At 36.7% G+C, this 16,813-nt stretch overlaps 1 protein-coding gene across 10 annotated transcripts in view; it reads left to right on the top strand.

Annotated features, from left to right (window-relative positions):
* Positions 1-16,813, top strand: part of TNS3 (tensin 3) — a 177,400-nt gene that overhangs the window by 84,121 nt on the left and 76,466 nt on the right. For all 10 annotated transcript variants that reach the window (XM_030445319.1, XM_030445318.1, XM_030445326.1 and 7 more), the window contains 9 exons: positions 191-241; positions 1,959-2,081; positions 3,509-3,573; positions 4,723-4,806; positions 8,585-8,697; positions 9,762-9,822; positions 9,947-10,022; positions 13,318-13,447; positions 14,443-14,508. In XM_030445319.1, coding sequence (XP_030301179.1) covers positions 191-241; positions 1,959-2,081; positions 3,509-3,573; positions 4,723-4,806; positions 8,585-8,697; positions 9,762-9,822; positions 9,947-10,022; positions 13,318-13,447; positions 14,443-14,508 — 769 coding nt within the window. The remainder of the gene's footprint in view (positions 1-190; positions 242-1,958; positions 2,082-3,508; positions 3,574-4,722; positions 4,807-8,584; positions 8,698-9,761; positions 9,823-9,946; positions 10,023-13,317; positions 13,448-14,442; positions 14,509-16,813) is intronic.

Raw genomic sequence — 16,813 nt, forward strand, 5'->3', positions numbered from 1 at the left:
ACTGAATACCTAAAAAAAAAAAGTGCTAGTGCTATCAGACTTCAGATGTCTAGTTTATTAGAACAGTAACCAAACCTGAGGCCTTACCAACTGTAGTTTCTTGTGCTTATAATGTGTTTCAAATACAGCTACTTACTACATAAACTATGAAGTCTTGAAGGTTGATATTTTTTTCTTTCTTTCTGAACAGGTGTTAAACCTCTCTGAAAAGAGATACGACCTTACCAAGCTTAATCTAAAGGTATTGCTTTTTTCCCCTAACATACCTATCTTCCTACTGTCTAATACAAATAAAGGGGCCTGGTAAACCCTGAAGCTATGCTGGCAGTGATGTATGGAGTAAGAGAAAAACTTTTGAGAGATGATAAAAAGCTTCACATGTATCCCTTTTTATTTTTTCCCAAGTTCTTTTTCATGTCTGTTAGATCTGTGCTTTACATAGCCATTCCTGTTAGACTTTGCACATGGGACCTGAAGGCCATTGTGACTACTGAAAAATTTGTACTGAGTGATTTTACTTCAAGCACACTTTCTTTGTGCAATTACTGGTTACTGGGGGTTATATACTGTGATGTACAATGTACTGTAATGTACAAAGAGCTGAAGCTAGTGAGCTCTGTTCAGATAACAGATTTTCCTTCTGTATTTTCTTTTCATAGTTGCCTCTCTGCACAATAGAGAGATAAGGAAGAGAGCTATTGATATCTGTATTTAGTTCCTCCTCATCAATTGTTGTATTTATTTGTTGTAAATTAACTTAAATTAAATAATTAAATAAATATTAAACATAAATAAATATTAAATAAATTAAATAATTAAATAAAACCAGTCACATAGTACTGGGCCAGGCTGGTTAACATCCTTTGTTCGAATTTTTACCTTCTAAATGTTTTACTGTTACAAAACGCCTGAATTTCTAATAGAAAATTCTTTAAGAAATCAAGATATTAAGAAATACTGTAATTTGTGAGTTACTGGTGGTTTTGCAGGGAGTTGTCTGTTTGTTTTTATAAAAGTAATAGTATCCTAAGAACCTAAGCAAATCCCATTCTCCTGTGAGTGTATTTTAATTACATCATGGCATTCAAATGACATGTTTATCTGGGGCTGGAAAAAATGTGGAAGCTCTTCACCATCCTGCTTATTTGAGGCTACATTTTAGCATGTAATACGAGGGTCCAGGTGTCCCTTGTGTTCAGAAATGCCACACATGATCTGTGCCTGCCTTGATTAATTCTTCAGTGTGACATAGCCAGCTGGTAATGAGCCAGTGGTGTGCCCAGTTGTCCAGGAAGACTAACAGCATCCTGGTGTGTATCAGAAATAGTGTGGCCAGGAGGACTAGGGAAGTGGTTGTCCCCAAGTACTCAGCACTGCTGAGGCTGCACCTCTAATGCTGTGTTCAGTTTTGGGCCCCTCACTGCAAGAATGACACTGAGGTGCTGGAGCATGTCCAGAGAAGGGCAACAAAGCTGGTGAAGGGTCTTAAGGTAGGAGCCTTATGATGAGTATCTAAGGGAACTGGGGTTGTTTAGTGTGATGAAAAGGGAGGCTGCTGGGGGAGACCTTACTGCTATCTACAACTACCTAAAAGGAGGCTGTAGCAAGATGGGGGTTGGGTCTCTTCTCCTGAGTAATAATCAATACAACAAGAGGGAATGGCCTTAGGTTATGCTAGGGGAGGTTTTAATTAGATAGTAGGAAAAACTCTTTATCAAAAGAGTAGTCAGGTACTGGAAAAGACTGCACAGAGCAGTGGTGGTGTCACCATCCCTGGAGTTATTTAAGAGATGCGTAGATGTGATGCTGAGAGACATGGTTTAGTGGTGGAACTGGCAGTGGTAACTTAATGTTGGTTGGACTTGATGACCTGAAAGGTCTTTTCCATCCAAAACAATTCTATGAAGAGGTTTGGTTGTATTTACTAATTTGTGAATGTTCAACTTGTGTAATTGCAGGTTATGGATGTGGGGTGGCCTGATCTCCATGCTCCACCACTCAATAAAGTGTGCACCATCTGCAAGGCTATGGAGTCGTGGCTGAACAGTGATCCTCAACATGTGGTGGTGATCCATTGCAGAGTAAGAATTTTGTGTATCCACATCCCCTGTCAATTTGTATTGATTTTCAAAAAACCTTGTACTTTATTCTTACTAATTAAAAACATTTTTTAAAAAGTTTAATCTGCTTCTGATGTTGGAAACAGTGTGCCAGATCTTTGGTTTATTTAAGTAAGCTTAAATCCACTGACCTTTCATGCCTGTTAAGTATTGCTTTTTATGATAACTAGGTTTCTAACCTCTGCTCTGGGTATAGCATTCAGTGATGTTTATTAACTTCCTTCAACGGTCAATATTACTGCTGTGAACATAGTAGAAGCTTGAGGTTTCTGGCAACATATCAGATATCATCCCTTTTCATGTAGTTGTAGGAAATGAGAGCATTAAGTACTTCCTGGGTACTTCTGACAGGTTGTAGCTGCCAGCTTCATTGCAATGCCCTACAGCAAAAAAGGGCAGTGTTTCTCCTACTTGCTTGCTCACAATGAAGGTAAATCAAGATAAAATACAGGAAAAAAGTCATTCAGATCTGAGATGGTAGCTCTGCTGCTGACACTTGAGGCAAATCTGTCTCTGTATTACTGGCAGATGTTAGTGGAAACAGATGGGGGGATGATAGGACTAAAACTTTTCTTCAAGTCAGATTATATAGTCCCTACTCTGGAATTGCTTGCATGCAGAATGCCATGAGCGTTTGCAACACCATTGAATTCTTACTAGTTGCAATGTTGCATCTGAGAGAAGGACCTAGGTATTTTATATAAAAATTGGTAATGTGTGTTGTTGATTAATGCCTTTACTAATGACTTTAAAGTTTGCAGACACGGAGATAGATGCAGCTACTTTTATCAGCTGAGAAATTAAATTGTTTTGAAATCTGTGTGAATTACTGCTTGGTAAATAGTATTGCATGTATGTCATGTCAGTTATTAAATAAGATTTTGAAACATTTTTAAAACTATCTGTAGCAAAATAAATAGTAGCTATTATAACTCTGTGGTGCTGGGGAGGTAAAAATGCCAGCTCCTGCTGAAACTGGTATGCTTTTCAAAATAGGTACATTATAGCATTTGACACCAGAAATTTCAACATTATCTAGACTTGTCTTGCATGATCACAGGAAAAGTAATATAAAATTAAAACAGTTGATACATTGTTTCTACTACTGATGAAGATTATTGTTTTTTTAAATCATCTCTGAATCAGTTGGGCTTGCCAGGCATGTACATAGAAATCCCATCTAGTGGTTTTTATGTCACTTGTCAGATAGTTTGCGTAGACAGACAGTCTGCTGCCCATCATTGCCACCTTTCCAAAAACACAGGAGATGCATGATAAAAAGGAGTCTCTGAATCTCCCATCTTCAGTTTTTGTTTAGTATGGGTCTTAAATAAAATAATGCCAAATAATGTAGTAAACAATTTATCATTCCCTTTTTCCTAATACAGGGAGGAAAAGGAAGGATAGGTGTAGTCACATCATCATATATGCACTTCACCAATGTTTCTGCAAGGTAAGTTACAAATAATGCACAGCATGTGTTTGTTATAATTCAGGAAACATTGCAAAAAGATGTCTTTTAATTATAGTGCTGTCGGTCAGCTCTTTCTTTGTCAGTTAAGGTTTGTCAGGTTTTCTTCTCCAAGAGCCTTGGAGAATTTCTCTAAAGCAGCCTGCTTTCATGAAAGAGTTGCTTTCAGCAGGAAGTTGGACTAGGAGATGCCTTAAGGTCCCTTTTAATCTGAGACATTCAATGTGTCATCAGGAAAAATCTCAAAATGGTCTTTTGAGAGGAATGAAAAAATGTTCAAGAAGCCATTTTTTTATAATGAGACTGTGTTTTTTCTATTAAACCCATCTATTTGCCACAGCCATCATGGTGCCTCTTTTCATCAGTGAGAAACGAATCCTGTAGTACTTAAGGAAAACAGTTGTTAGAATCTTGAATCAATATTGAATAGCTAATTCCTGGACATTTATCAAAGTGCAGAATGCAGTTTAAGAAACAATCTAGACTTTATCTTGCAGTCAGTTCAAACAATAGGTTTCTGATTACATCCAAGGTACCTTAAGGTGCATGAGTCCATGGGCCATGATGAGATTCACCTGCAGGTTCTGATGGAACCATGCCACTATGAATCATATTTGAGAAGTCATGACAGTCTGGTGAAATTCTTGCTGACTGGAAAAGGGGAAACAGAATTCCCATTTTTAAAAAGGGGAAAAGAATGTCAATGAAGGCATGACTTGAAAGCCGGATCCAGTATCCCATCAAGGCAGCTTGTAATTTCTGATTAACTTTTGAAAAATTGTATAAATTCCAGGTTTAATTTGGTATGCATACGTATAATTTGCATATTTTTTTTCTTTGGAACTCCTTTAGGTTGAACTACGTGTGAAATTTAAAATTTGATTCCAGAGAACAATTATTTTGAACCTTCTGCCTTTTTATGTCCTAATCTTAATCAGCACTGTCAGCCACATCTGTTGAGACACATTGCTTTTTATAGGTACAACAGAATCAACACAGAATCATGGAATCCCCTGCCCTGCCCTTCTTTTCCTTTCCAAGTATTTTAGCATATTTCAAGCAGTAACCTGCTAAATTTCCAAGATGTTCCTGAACTGCAATAACATGATATTCGTGTCTCTCTTTTTACAGTGCTGATCAGGCTCTAGACAGATTTGCTATGAAGAAATTCTTTGATGATAAAGTTTCAGCTTTAATACAGCCATCCCAGAGAAGGTATTTAATTTATTTCTAATTCATACCAATAATAATGTTATGTTAAGGCTATTTCCACAAGATCTTCCAATCATTTCTCAGCTCTCAGAACTTGACATCAACTTTTTTTACCACACAGTTATCTATACATGTTCTTACTGCACTGTTTGTTGACAAAAAACAATGGCACAATCAAATTTTAATTGTTCCAAGGTAATAATAAACTTATTTTTTCTGTGGCATAAATGATGTGTATGAAATGTGTGTTGGTTATTGTGCAATAAAGGTCTTACTACGTTTATCTGGAGGATCTACAGCTTATGCATCTGCCCCATGTCTGTGCTAGGAAATGTTTATCAAAATGTGCATTATCCATTCTATCTATATGTCTTACCTTTTCACTCTGTCTGCGTGAGCATAGTTGAGCTTGGACTCAAAATAAGCAGTTTAGAAAGTGAATAGTTCTAGGGTTCATTATTTATATCACTTTGACACAAGGTAATGACAAATTCAGCATCAAAAGAAGTTGGTATCTGTCAGACAAGTAATTGTGACATAGCTGAATCTTCTTTTAGAAACCTAAATATTAACTGGATTTGATTTAGTAATTACTGTTTGGTTAATCAGTGTCTATTCAGTAGGTTTTTTATACACTGTTCAAAGGATAAGGCTTTACTAGTAATAAAACTAGAAAAGTAAGTAGTAACAAAGAGCATAAAGCATTTGGTTCTGCTAATCTCTAAATAAACTTTTTTGTTACTTCTTGAACCCATTTGGTGACCCACACAGCACTTTTTCACTTTAAAAATAGTAACACAGCATTACATTAGACCTGAAATAAACTCATAACTAGTTTATTGACATCTTTTTTTCTTTTTTTTTTTTTTTTTCTTGTATTTTTCCTTCCAACTCTATGCCTGTATGTATGTGTATTGCATTTTAATAGTAAGGATTTCAGGTCGATGCCTACTGGATAGAGAAGTCTGAACCATAGGAGCAAAAGGAAATCCATGTTCTTAATCTTCCCACCCAGAAGCCTTATGCTGGAGGCGTAAGAGACCCTCACAGCAGCCTATGTGAACTGTGGACCATTTTTTCCAACTATATTGACGGGAAACTTCAGTAGCTACCAACTTAGGTTATCTGTATGCAAGCCATAGAGATGGTGTGTGGTGTCAATGGTGATACCTAGATTTTCTACTCTTTCAAAGGACACTTGCATAATTCCTCTGTGAGGCAGAGGGGAGGGAGTCTCAGAGGAACTCACTTCGCCTCCTGTCTGAGTGAAAGAGTCTTTGCTCAGCACTACTTAAGTTGAGCTGCCCTTACCTTCTTGCAGACACATGGGCACACAGGTACTTGGAAGTGTCACTTCCCCATGAGAACACTGGAAGTTCTCCAAACAATTTGTCATAACCATTCTCTTCCTGAACCTGGTTTTGCTTACCTTTGCCTGGTCTGGTAGTGGCTATTCATCCTATTGCAGAGAAAGGAAAACCAGCTCTGTAGTATATGTAGGAAATGTTTAATAGTTTCTCGATCCCATTATTAACAGTTAATCACCTAAATAACTCTCTGTTAATGTGCTTTCCTCTGGAACCATTCCTGGGTAATTATTAGCAGTGTCCTTGTTAAAATCCAATTGATATATAAGCAGGTATAATTTAAATGAACATCAAAATGGTAACATTTGAAAATACAGCCATTATTGGTATTTTAAAACTTTTCCTTCTTTAAGTTTTGTCCAGAAAAATAAATAGTGGCCATTAAGTACATTGGTCCTGAAAGCATCAATTAGCTTTTCCTCATTGCCAGTCAGATGCTCTAGCAGAGGCAAAAAACTATAGACCAGCTCTCCCATTCTGAATCCATTCTGGCAGTTGTTAAAATGAATGCTTGGACTCAGGTAAGCAGCTGAAGTTTTTCCTGAATGTCAAGTGCAGATACAGACCCTTCATATTGAAAAATTTCTCATAAACCTTAAGGATTAATCTTTGAACACGTTTCTCAAAAATAAGCCCCTCAAATGCACTGCCTTGAGAAAGGTATTTGAAAATTCAGTCTTTTTTTTTTCGTAATACTTAAAACCATGTAGTGGTAGAGAAATAATGGTCAGACTGAGAGGTCACTGACAAAATGTTTTACCACACTTTTTTGTCACGTAGGTGTGACTGTTTGGAAATTTGTGCTTTAGATGTACCAAATATTTATGAACATGAGCCAGCAGTGTGCCCAGGTGGCCAAGAAGGCCAATGGCATCCTGGCATGTATCAGAAACAGCGTCACCAGCAGGTCCAAGGAGGTGATTCTGCCCCTATACTCAGCCCTGGTAAGGCCACACCTTGAGTACTGTGTTCAGTTCTGGGCCCCTCAGTTCAGGAAGGATATTGAGGTCCTCGAACAGGTCCAAAGGAGGGCAACCAAGCTGGTGAAGGGACTCGAACACAGATCCTATGAGGAGAGGCTGAGGGAGCTGGGGCTGTTCAGCCTGGAGAAGAGCAGGCTCAGAGGAGACCTCATCACTCTCTACAACTCCCTGAAAGGAGGATGGAGCCAGGCGGGGGTTGGTCTCTTTTCCCAGGCAACTCTCAGTAAGACAAGAGGGCATGGTCTTAAATTGTGCCGGGGGAAGTTCAGATTGGATATTAGAAAGAATTTTTTCACGGAAAGGGTGATCAGACATTGGAACGGGCTGCCTGGGGAGGTGGTGGACTCTTCGTCCCTGGAGACATTTAAAAAGCGACTCGATATGGCACTCAGTGCCATAGTCTAGTGACTGTGGCGGTAGTTGATCAAGGGTTGGACTCGATGATCTCTGAGGTCCCTTCCAACCCAGCCTATTCTATGATTCTATGATTCTATGATTTTCAGAAAGACTGAAGGAGGAAACCTAAACAGCGAATTTGCCTTTCCTTAACGTTTTAAAATAAAGTGTGCTTTGCTTGTTATCTACAAAATGAAAACTATTTTAAACCACCTTGTTCTGGGGTAGTAATGCTGATGTTGCAGGATATCTCTAGTTGTGATGTTCCCAGGAGCATGCAGTAAGGGATTGGTTAATGAGGTTTGTGTGTAAAGGGGGAAAATGAGGTTATTTTCTTTCTTTTTACATTCCTGAGAGTGAAGTTAAATGAAGGCCATGTTATGGGCGTGGAAGAAAAAGGGACTTAAAGCCAGTAGAAAACTTAAAGGACACTAATTTCCCTTCAGTATTTAAAGGCAATAGGATGAATTTTTTTAACAGGCACTGCAGTGATATTCTCTTGAATGTACTTGCTAATTTGCTTGTAACTATACCAGGTATTAGGTAGTGGAAATACAGTATTTTTCACATAGCTATAGTAGTTTTCCCCACTTTTGTGCTGAATGAGATCACTTCACATTTAAAATCTATTTCCCTCCATTGGCCTTAATGATGTATTTCTTCGTGTTTTAATGAAGTTCACTAGTATAGGAAATGGAGTGGCACCTGTGTCATACTGTTACAAAAGCCAGTTGAGACATTCAGTTAGAGCTAGGAATCTATAACAAAATAATTGACTTTACTATCTCTGCTAGTTCCTTTCTTATGTAGACTAGTGATGTGAATAGGTAAAATGAAGACATTGACAATATCAGTACAACAGGCATAGATTTAGTAAAGTGGCCAATTGAAGTCTTTTCATGCTGTTTTGTGAAAATTATTCTTTGGACTCATCACAATGTCACAATGCAGTTCACTACCCATGTAAAGAATTAATTTCACTGATACGGTTGCATTACTGGTCTTGTTTAATTCTGATAAATCTTATATTTTTAGGTATGTACAATTCTTAAGTGGCCTTTTATCTGGATCTGTGAAAATGAATACAGCCCCTCTTTTCTTGCACTATGTTGTGCTTCATGGCATCCCAAGCTTTGATGCTGGAGGAGGTAAATTACCTAAATTTTCCTATTCAAGTGTAGACTCAAAGTCTTGTCCCACTTTGGAGCTTTCCAGAAAGCCTGCATGAATCTCTAAGCAGAGTTGATACCCCTCAATATCAGTCCAAATATTCTCATTAAAAAAAAAAAAACAGCAGAAGAGAAATATCCTAAGAGTAAAAATGACACCAGGTGAAATAAAATTAGTGTCCTGTGGTAAACGAAGATTTGATGCTATGATGCCTGCCTAGTTTCTGAACAGTTGTGATTCCATTCCCTGCAAAAGAGCTGAGAACCTGGTCAGGTTCACAGCCATTTCTACCTTGTTTAGAAAATAAACAAAGTCATAAATATGATCTATTTTCTTTTTTAAAGGCTGTAGTAAGTACCTTTAAAATGAAAATGCTAAACTAAGCTAGAGCATAGGGATTGAATATAATTGTATTTTTATCATCTGAGAGTTAAATAGCACCTGTCTTCTGAAATGTCATCAGCATGAATTTGTTGCAGCTATTTGCTATAACTATTTCAACAAAGACAAGACATTATTTATTTTAGTAAGACATTTAAGGGACTTACTAGTGTTGAAACAAAGCTGTAGATCAAATGTTCTGTTTAATTTTGAAAATGATTTTTTTTTGGGGGGTGTTGCAGTGTGTATTGTTTTTTGTTTTGGCCATTCTCTTTCTTCCCTTAATAATATTGTTTTCCTGCTGAAAAAAAGTAGGAAGGAAGGAGAGAAGAAAGGAAGGAAGACAGATATTTAATAAGGAACGAAGTATTCCCTCTCTCTTTGCTTGCTGAAATTCTTTAAAACCTCTTCCTCCCCAATTCAGAATTAGTCTAAAGATACAAAAAAGTGACTTTTTAATAAAATATAATAAAACACTTCTTGGAGGTTGCGGAGAATGGATCTGTCCAAGCCGGTTTTGCAATGAAGGGTATTTTAACAGTGAACATTGTGCTACTTGTGTGTCACTTTGCTCAGTCTGGATGTGAATGAAGCTTTCGTTGTATTACTCAGATAAAGGAAAGTAATTCAAAACCAATCTTTTCTGTTGACTTCTTTTCAGCTTGGCGACCTTTTCTGAAATTGTATCAAGCTATGCAACCTATTTATACATCTGGAATATAGTAAGTCATAAGAATTTTACCTACATATTTGAATCCAGATTTTCATCTTATAATTGCAGAATTACGTAATAGTTTTTTTTTTCTTTAAAAAATAAATTTGATTTTTCTTTTCTCTCCTGTTAAGTACCTTAGGGCCAGAAAATCAAAGCAGAATCTGCATTGCTATAGACCCTGCCCAGCTTTTGAAGGGAGATATTATGGTAAGTTAATTGTATGGAATGCAAATCTGGTCCTGTTTACAATCTCTGACCTGTTTTGTGTTCTTCTATAGAAAAAAATAGAGCAAGTAGTTGGAGACATGCTAAAAAAAAGATGTTAATTTAGTTAGTTAACTTTTTTCAGAATCAAAATTCCTATAAAACTGAAACCAGAAGGATTATAGGAGCCGAAACAATTACTCTTAGCATTCCTGTTTGATAGCATCATGAAGTTTAGTTAGACTGTGTTTCTGTTTTCTTTATAAAAGTTGCTTTGTGGAGTATTTGTAAGTCAGCATTAAAATAGCCTTGTCTTGTAAGGCAATGTGCACAATCCTAAATCTATATGCTGTAAGAAAATACCCAGTTACCATAGAATCATAGAATGGTTGGGGACACTTCCCACTAGGCCAGGTTGCTCAAAACCCCGTATGATCAGGCCTTGAAAACTTCCAGAGATGAGGCATTCACAACTTCTCTGGGCAACCTGTTCCAGTGTCTCCATCACCCTCACAGTAAGGAATATCCTCCTACTACTGAATCTGTATCTACCACCCACGTTTGGTTTGAAACTCTTTGCCTCATCCTACCACTACAAACCTTTGTAAAAAGTCCCTCCCCAGCTTTCCTGCAGGCCCTGTTCTGGCACTGAAAGGCTTCTGTAAGAGCTTCCTGGAGTCTTCTCTTTACAGGCTGAACACCTCCAACTCTCTTCATCCTGTCTTGGTAGTAGAGATGCTCCAGCCCTCTGATAATTTAATAATAATAATAATGTTAATGTAGTACACATGCAAAGCATAGCTGTGGTTGAAATACAGCACAATCCCTGCTTTCTCTCTTGCTTATCATACACAGTTATGCACAAAGTAAGGAAAGATAGTTGCCATGCCTTTCAGTTTGTGAAGAGGACAAAAGAATATGTGGAATGAATGGTGGGGATAAGTATTGCCAGAAAGTATTCCTGCTTGATTGCTAGTAGGTTCATTATTTTGTGTACTACCTTGAGAATTGTAGGACCTTATAGCTTGATATCAGGTTGGGTTTTTTTTCCTCTTCCTTTGTCTTTTTTCTTTTGAAATGGTCTTTTTCTGTTATCCTTCTTCTTTTTCTATTCCCCATGCAGTTTTGTTTCTTTCCATTAAAAATGGAGAAACAGTTTTTAAATCTGGTTTTACAAACTGGTATGCTCTGGAGGCCATAGTAAGAGGGCCATATTTCTATAAACAATTACAATTCTATATCAGTGAGTGGCTTAGCATATCTTAAGTTAAAATTATTTAAGGCTGTTTCTTTGAACTAGGAAGTAGAAAGAAGCAGGAACTGTGAAAGTTCTCTGAACTGACCCATGTTCCGCATTTTCATAAACACGATTATGTAAGAGTAAAATTTTCTGAGTAAACCCAGCAACTGTGCAAAGCCAAAGCTCTTGACAAGTTGGAGGATAAAACGAATGGTTTGGGTAATTAGTCTTCTGCATCTCCAGAAGTCCTTATGTATCATCCATATGTAAAAATAATGTGAATATTTAAACAACTAAAGAAGTTAATGTTTTAATACAAAATTGTGTGAGGAGTGTATATTACCTTAAAAAAGCTCTTAAGTATTTTCAAGCTTCTTTTTGCTCACATAATATAATCAACTAGACTTACCATAGTTACTTCCAGGCTCATTATATGTTTTGGAGCAGATTAGTTCTAATATCTCTTGTCAGTGGCTTTCTTAATCCCCCTTCTGTCCTTTTTTCACTTCTGTGAAAACCTGCGGTTTTCATCCTTTATGGTGGTGTTTTGCCTTTACATAGGGTTGCTGGGTGTAGTGGAGAATGGATGTTTATTTGTTCAAGCAGTCTGTTTCTCCTACCTTAATGTTTTGGTAATTTAAGGGTCTGATTTACTGCCATAGTTCTAGTGAAATTATACCGGTAATTGTGTTGGACTAAAAGGAAATAGATCCCTTCAATAAGTAGGTGTTTGTACACTTTGTTAATTTTAGTGGGTATAAAGCACTGTTTAAAATAAGAAGCAAATACTATTTTACCTGGTATTATCATTGTGCTATAGGGGATTCCCTTTTAAAAGACAAAAGAAACAAACAACCTCAGATCTTCACTTCCAGATAAAATATGCTTGTTTGTGTAGATAATCTCTCAACCTTTATAAAGGTTTATAAAGCTATAGTTTGCGTAGAGTCATATATTATTTTTCAATACATGGGAAAGAATTTTTTCTGATACAGCTTGAAGTTGTCCTGTGTACCATGGTCAACATTGATTAACTTCTGTAATTTAAGGCATTATGGGGTTACTATATTGAAGGGCAGAAAGCAACAGCTTATGTTAAATTTTTCAAATAGCAGTAAGAATTTCATAACTATGTTTTAATCCAAATTTACAGTGCATCTCTCTTAAGCCCCTACATCTGTCTTGTGTTAATTAAGTTTATTTAGTTATTCAGTGTTTTCTATCTAGAACACTATTCTCAGCCTGCATTAAAAAAGGGTGGTTTGTATTTCTTTTTAATGCATTCCAGTAACATAGCTTTATCATGAAATCCAGATATCATGAGGATCATAAAATAAAAAATTTCAGTACTGTGACTAAGATTACCAGATTTTGTATGTGTTACTACAAGAATGCTGAATGACTTTGTATTACACTTGACTCAAATAATTAGTGGGTAAAATGTCCATAGATGTAGTCTAAGGGAAGGTGGTATTAGAGAGTACTGTGTTCAGCATTAGCTGCTGAAATTCATACTGGATGTTAATTTCACCAAATTCTGTGTTGTTCTAGCCTGGGTGTCAAAACTACTGCAAATTTTCCACCATAACATAAGATCCTATCATTACTAAATTAAGTTTTTAAAAATCCTTAAAGAAGTGTCATTAGCTTGCAGGCTTGTTTTTAAAACTCTTCATATTCTTAATCTTTTTTTAAAGTGGGTGTGCTATAATTCAGTTTTACATTCATTTGGTACAGTGAAGTACAGATACATGTCCACATTCCAATATTGTACTGACAAATGTGAATAAGTCATAATCTAGTGATTTTTGACTGATAGTGATGAAAATAGTAATTATTAATTTTACACATCCAGAACTATCTTGCCTTGGGCTGGTGTAATTTGAAGTGGTTGAATAATCCATAACATCTTTGTTACGATGTCAGAGGTGCCTGCTGTAAATGGCTTCACTTAGCAAATAATGCATACACACATTATGTATGCATACACATAATCTGAACAAGTTTGTTCAGGCTGGTAAAAAATGACTTCTTGACATGTTTTCTCTCTGTTTCTAGCTGAAGTGTTACCACAAAAAGTACCGCTCAGCTACTCGTGATGTGGTTTTTCGCCTTCAGTTTCACACTGGAGCCATTCAAGGACATGGCCTTGTGTTTGGCAAAGAGGATTTGGATGATGCCAACAAAGGTACTTATCTTTTGTGGTGTGTTGGATGTATACGTTTGCAGGGTTACATACATGTGGCTGTGCATGTGGTTATAACCTTTAGATCCTTTTCAGAAAGAAGGATTGTTGGGTTTTTTTCCATCCCTATTTTTAGGGAAATGGAGACTTCTTTGTGTTAGATAACTCATAGCATATAACACAGGTAAGCTCCTAACGAGCAGAAAAGCTCTTCACGTGAGTTAACTTGTCAAAATAATTCACATACTCATCCCTAGTCCTTATAATCTCCTCTCATTTTTGTAAACAGACATTTGTTTAAAATTGTGACTGTTACTATTACAGGAAATAAAATGTGCTAAGCTAATCTCTTTTCAGGCTGACAAAAACAGTCACAAAGTTTAATGCTGGTTTTGTGACATAGTCTGCGTCAGTGTGGAGCTCTTTTAATGTGCTTCATAATACCCAAAAATGGAAGCAAGATTTTCAAATACATTTTAAAATGTGTTGGGATAGTCTTTGTATTTTCTAAATTATTCCTTCAATTTTATTATTATGTTCATGTTCAGGATTCTAAATCCCTCACCCTACATTACTAGCAAATGAAAATCAAACCTATTTTCTGGCAATGTCCAGCTACACAAAAATTTTGTTGTCAGGTATTGCAGTTTAGACAATGCAGAGAACAGTTTTGGTTTCTTCCTGGTTGTGTTTTCCTTTAAAAGCCAAAGTCAGCCATGTCTCTCTAGAGGGTGGCTTGGGAATTGTAGGAATCTTCTGCTTTTGACTACTCTTAGAAGTAAACAAACCTCCATCTGACACTTTCGTGGTCTTTTGTGGTGAGCATATGTATCGAAGAATGTGGCTCTTCTTCTACAAGCAAATTACTAAACTGCAAGTGAGAAGGGAAGAGTGATGAGGATTTGTGTATTAATAGCCATAGAGAATCCTGATTTCTGAGTGCCTTGGAACTGCTTTCCTGGGTGATAGCTTGCTGAAATACCATCCTTCATTTTCAGATGACCGTTTCCCTGACTATGGCAAAGTGGAATTGGTTTTTTCAGGAACCCCAGAGAAAATTCAAGGTGAGTATACAGAAGAAAAAATAGTTTGAAAACAAACCACGATGAAATATATGTATTTTTTAAAAAATTTTTTCATACTTTTATTCTATTTATCTTGTAGAAGATTTGAAATTCAACTTTACTGTTAAAATATGTAATAAAGTTACTGGTTTAAATTAGAAAAATGTAATGAAGATTCTGCATTTACATCAGCATGGGAATGATCAGATTTTGTTTAAAAACTATACCAGAATGGCTTCTGACAACGAGTAGAAAATGTCTGTATATCTGCATAAAGCATGCATAGTATTGGTAGCTTGGCCCAGACAGCAGTGGCTTATCTCATAACTTCATGGATGTTTGCAGTGATGAAGTTTGGACTGTGTTCAGTTTAGCATAAAGTGATACAGTTATAGTTTTGTTGGAAATGCTTCTGCTCTGAAATTGTCTTTTAGGGTATATCCTGTATGTCTCCAGAATTCTGTTGTAATATTTCTAAGGTCATAGATAATTACAATCTACAAGAAGAACTTAAAATCATGCATTATATTGCAGTTTAATTCTGTTAATAGATCTGTTCTTACTTATTTTGTGGTGCCTGAGGCTGAATGAAAACCAAATTCTACTAAATCATTTCTAGTCTCATTCAGTGATGAGTTTGATTTGGGGTTATTTTTGGTTTTGTTTTCTTTTGTTTTTTTAAGATCTCAGCCTGTTGGGAAGCCACATAAGAAAAATAGTTTTATAAATTTTTCAATTTCTTCTAAACATTTAATGTATCGTAAATGCTTGAAGATAGGCCAACTGATGTGTCTGAAATAAAAAATATTAAGGTAAATTATAGGCGGTTTTTTTTTTAGCAGGCTCCTACATTGGTGGTCAGTAGGAGTCTAAGAAAGTGGAAATCTGTGTTCAGTAGTTATATAAGGCATTATCTGGCTGGGTAGAAGAGTTACTTTGAAATACTTATTTAAAATTTCTGCAAAATTACTTTCACACGTTTGAAAATTTTGTAGAATCATAGAATAACTGCAGGGTATCTCTAGTAAGCTAAAAGCTGGGTCATTTGCTAGGTCACACCAGGCTGCCCCGAGCTTTGTTAAACTTCGAAGATGTAGACCTCTTAACCTCAATGTTCAGTGTCTGACTGTCCTCACAGTAGATTTTTCCCTCATATTTAATCTAAACCTCTCTAGATTCAATATATGTCTGTTCCTTGCTGTGCTCCTGCCTTGCTCCCACTTCCATGGTGCTGTGAGGTCCCTCCCCTGCCCAGAACATCTCATCCTTAGACTGAAGAAGCTGTAGTACATTGGCTTTTCCTCACAAGTCACATCCTGACCCTCAGTCCTGGTGGCCTTCCCCTGAACTTGCTTCACTTTAGTCCTATGTATCTTGTATTGTGCAGCTTGAAACTGGACACAGTATTCTAGAAATGAACTGACTGTGATGCAGTATTTTAAGAAACAGTGCATTTGCCAAGAAGATGAGGCACTTAGATATTTAGGTAAGGAACTTCATAAATCTGCCTTGTGACAAACATCGCAACTGATACTCTCTACAGGTGACTTTTTTCTGCCTGCACATAAAGGTATAGAACCAAAGTATCCTTGTCTTCCTAATTTTAACTGTTCCTTTTTTCAGAGTCACAGCGTATGCATAGCACTGCTGATTCAGGGTAATTCACAGTAGGACTTTTTTCTCTAGACACAGCTAATGAGTTGATAACTGAGGATATCTTTGTTCTTTAATTTAGATAGAAGAGCACAGGCAGAAGCCCAGTTTGATTTGTATCAGTGTCAAAGCTGAGTCCAAGGTTGTGAATGCTTAACGCCTGTGCTTTGCTTTTGAATCACTGGACCACATGTAAATTCCTCATGGTATACATTTAAAAGCTGAATAATATCTTAATGTCTTGTTGAGAACACAGAAATATGGGTTACTACGAAAATTTCCAGGTATATTTGTCAGGGTGTCTTTTAGTGCAGGTTCTTGCAGGAGGTTGGAGAATGGATGAAACAGCTTAGTTGGCACCTTGGGATAACGGAGAGGGACACGTAGTGGTAGTTACCATCTCTTCCTATTCATGTTTAGTGATAAGTTGCTCTAGTATTAGAATGATAATCTGTCACAAAGTATTCCTTTATTCCTTATTCTTTTAGTACCATCTCTTTATAGATACTTCTGGTTTAATTCTGAAAAGCTGTTTGTTTTAATGTGCCTTCCAATAGGGCTAGGTTAATCATCTGTCTTAGTTGTGTTCAGGAGCTGATCCACATTGTTAGAGCTACATCATAAACAAGAAGCCCAAGATAAAATTCTCTTC

The sequence above is a fragment of the Calypte anna genome, chromosome 2 (assembly GCF_003957555.1).
Source record: "Calypte anna isolate BGI_N300 chromosome 2, bCalAnn1_v1.p, whole genome shotgun sequence".
Lineage (NCBI taxonomy): Eukaryota > Metazoa > Chordata > Aves > Apodiformes > Trochilidae > Calypte > Calypte anna.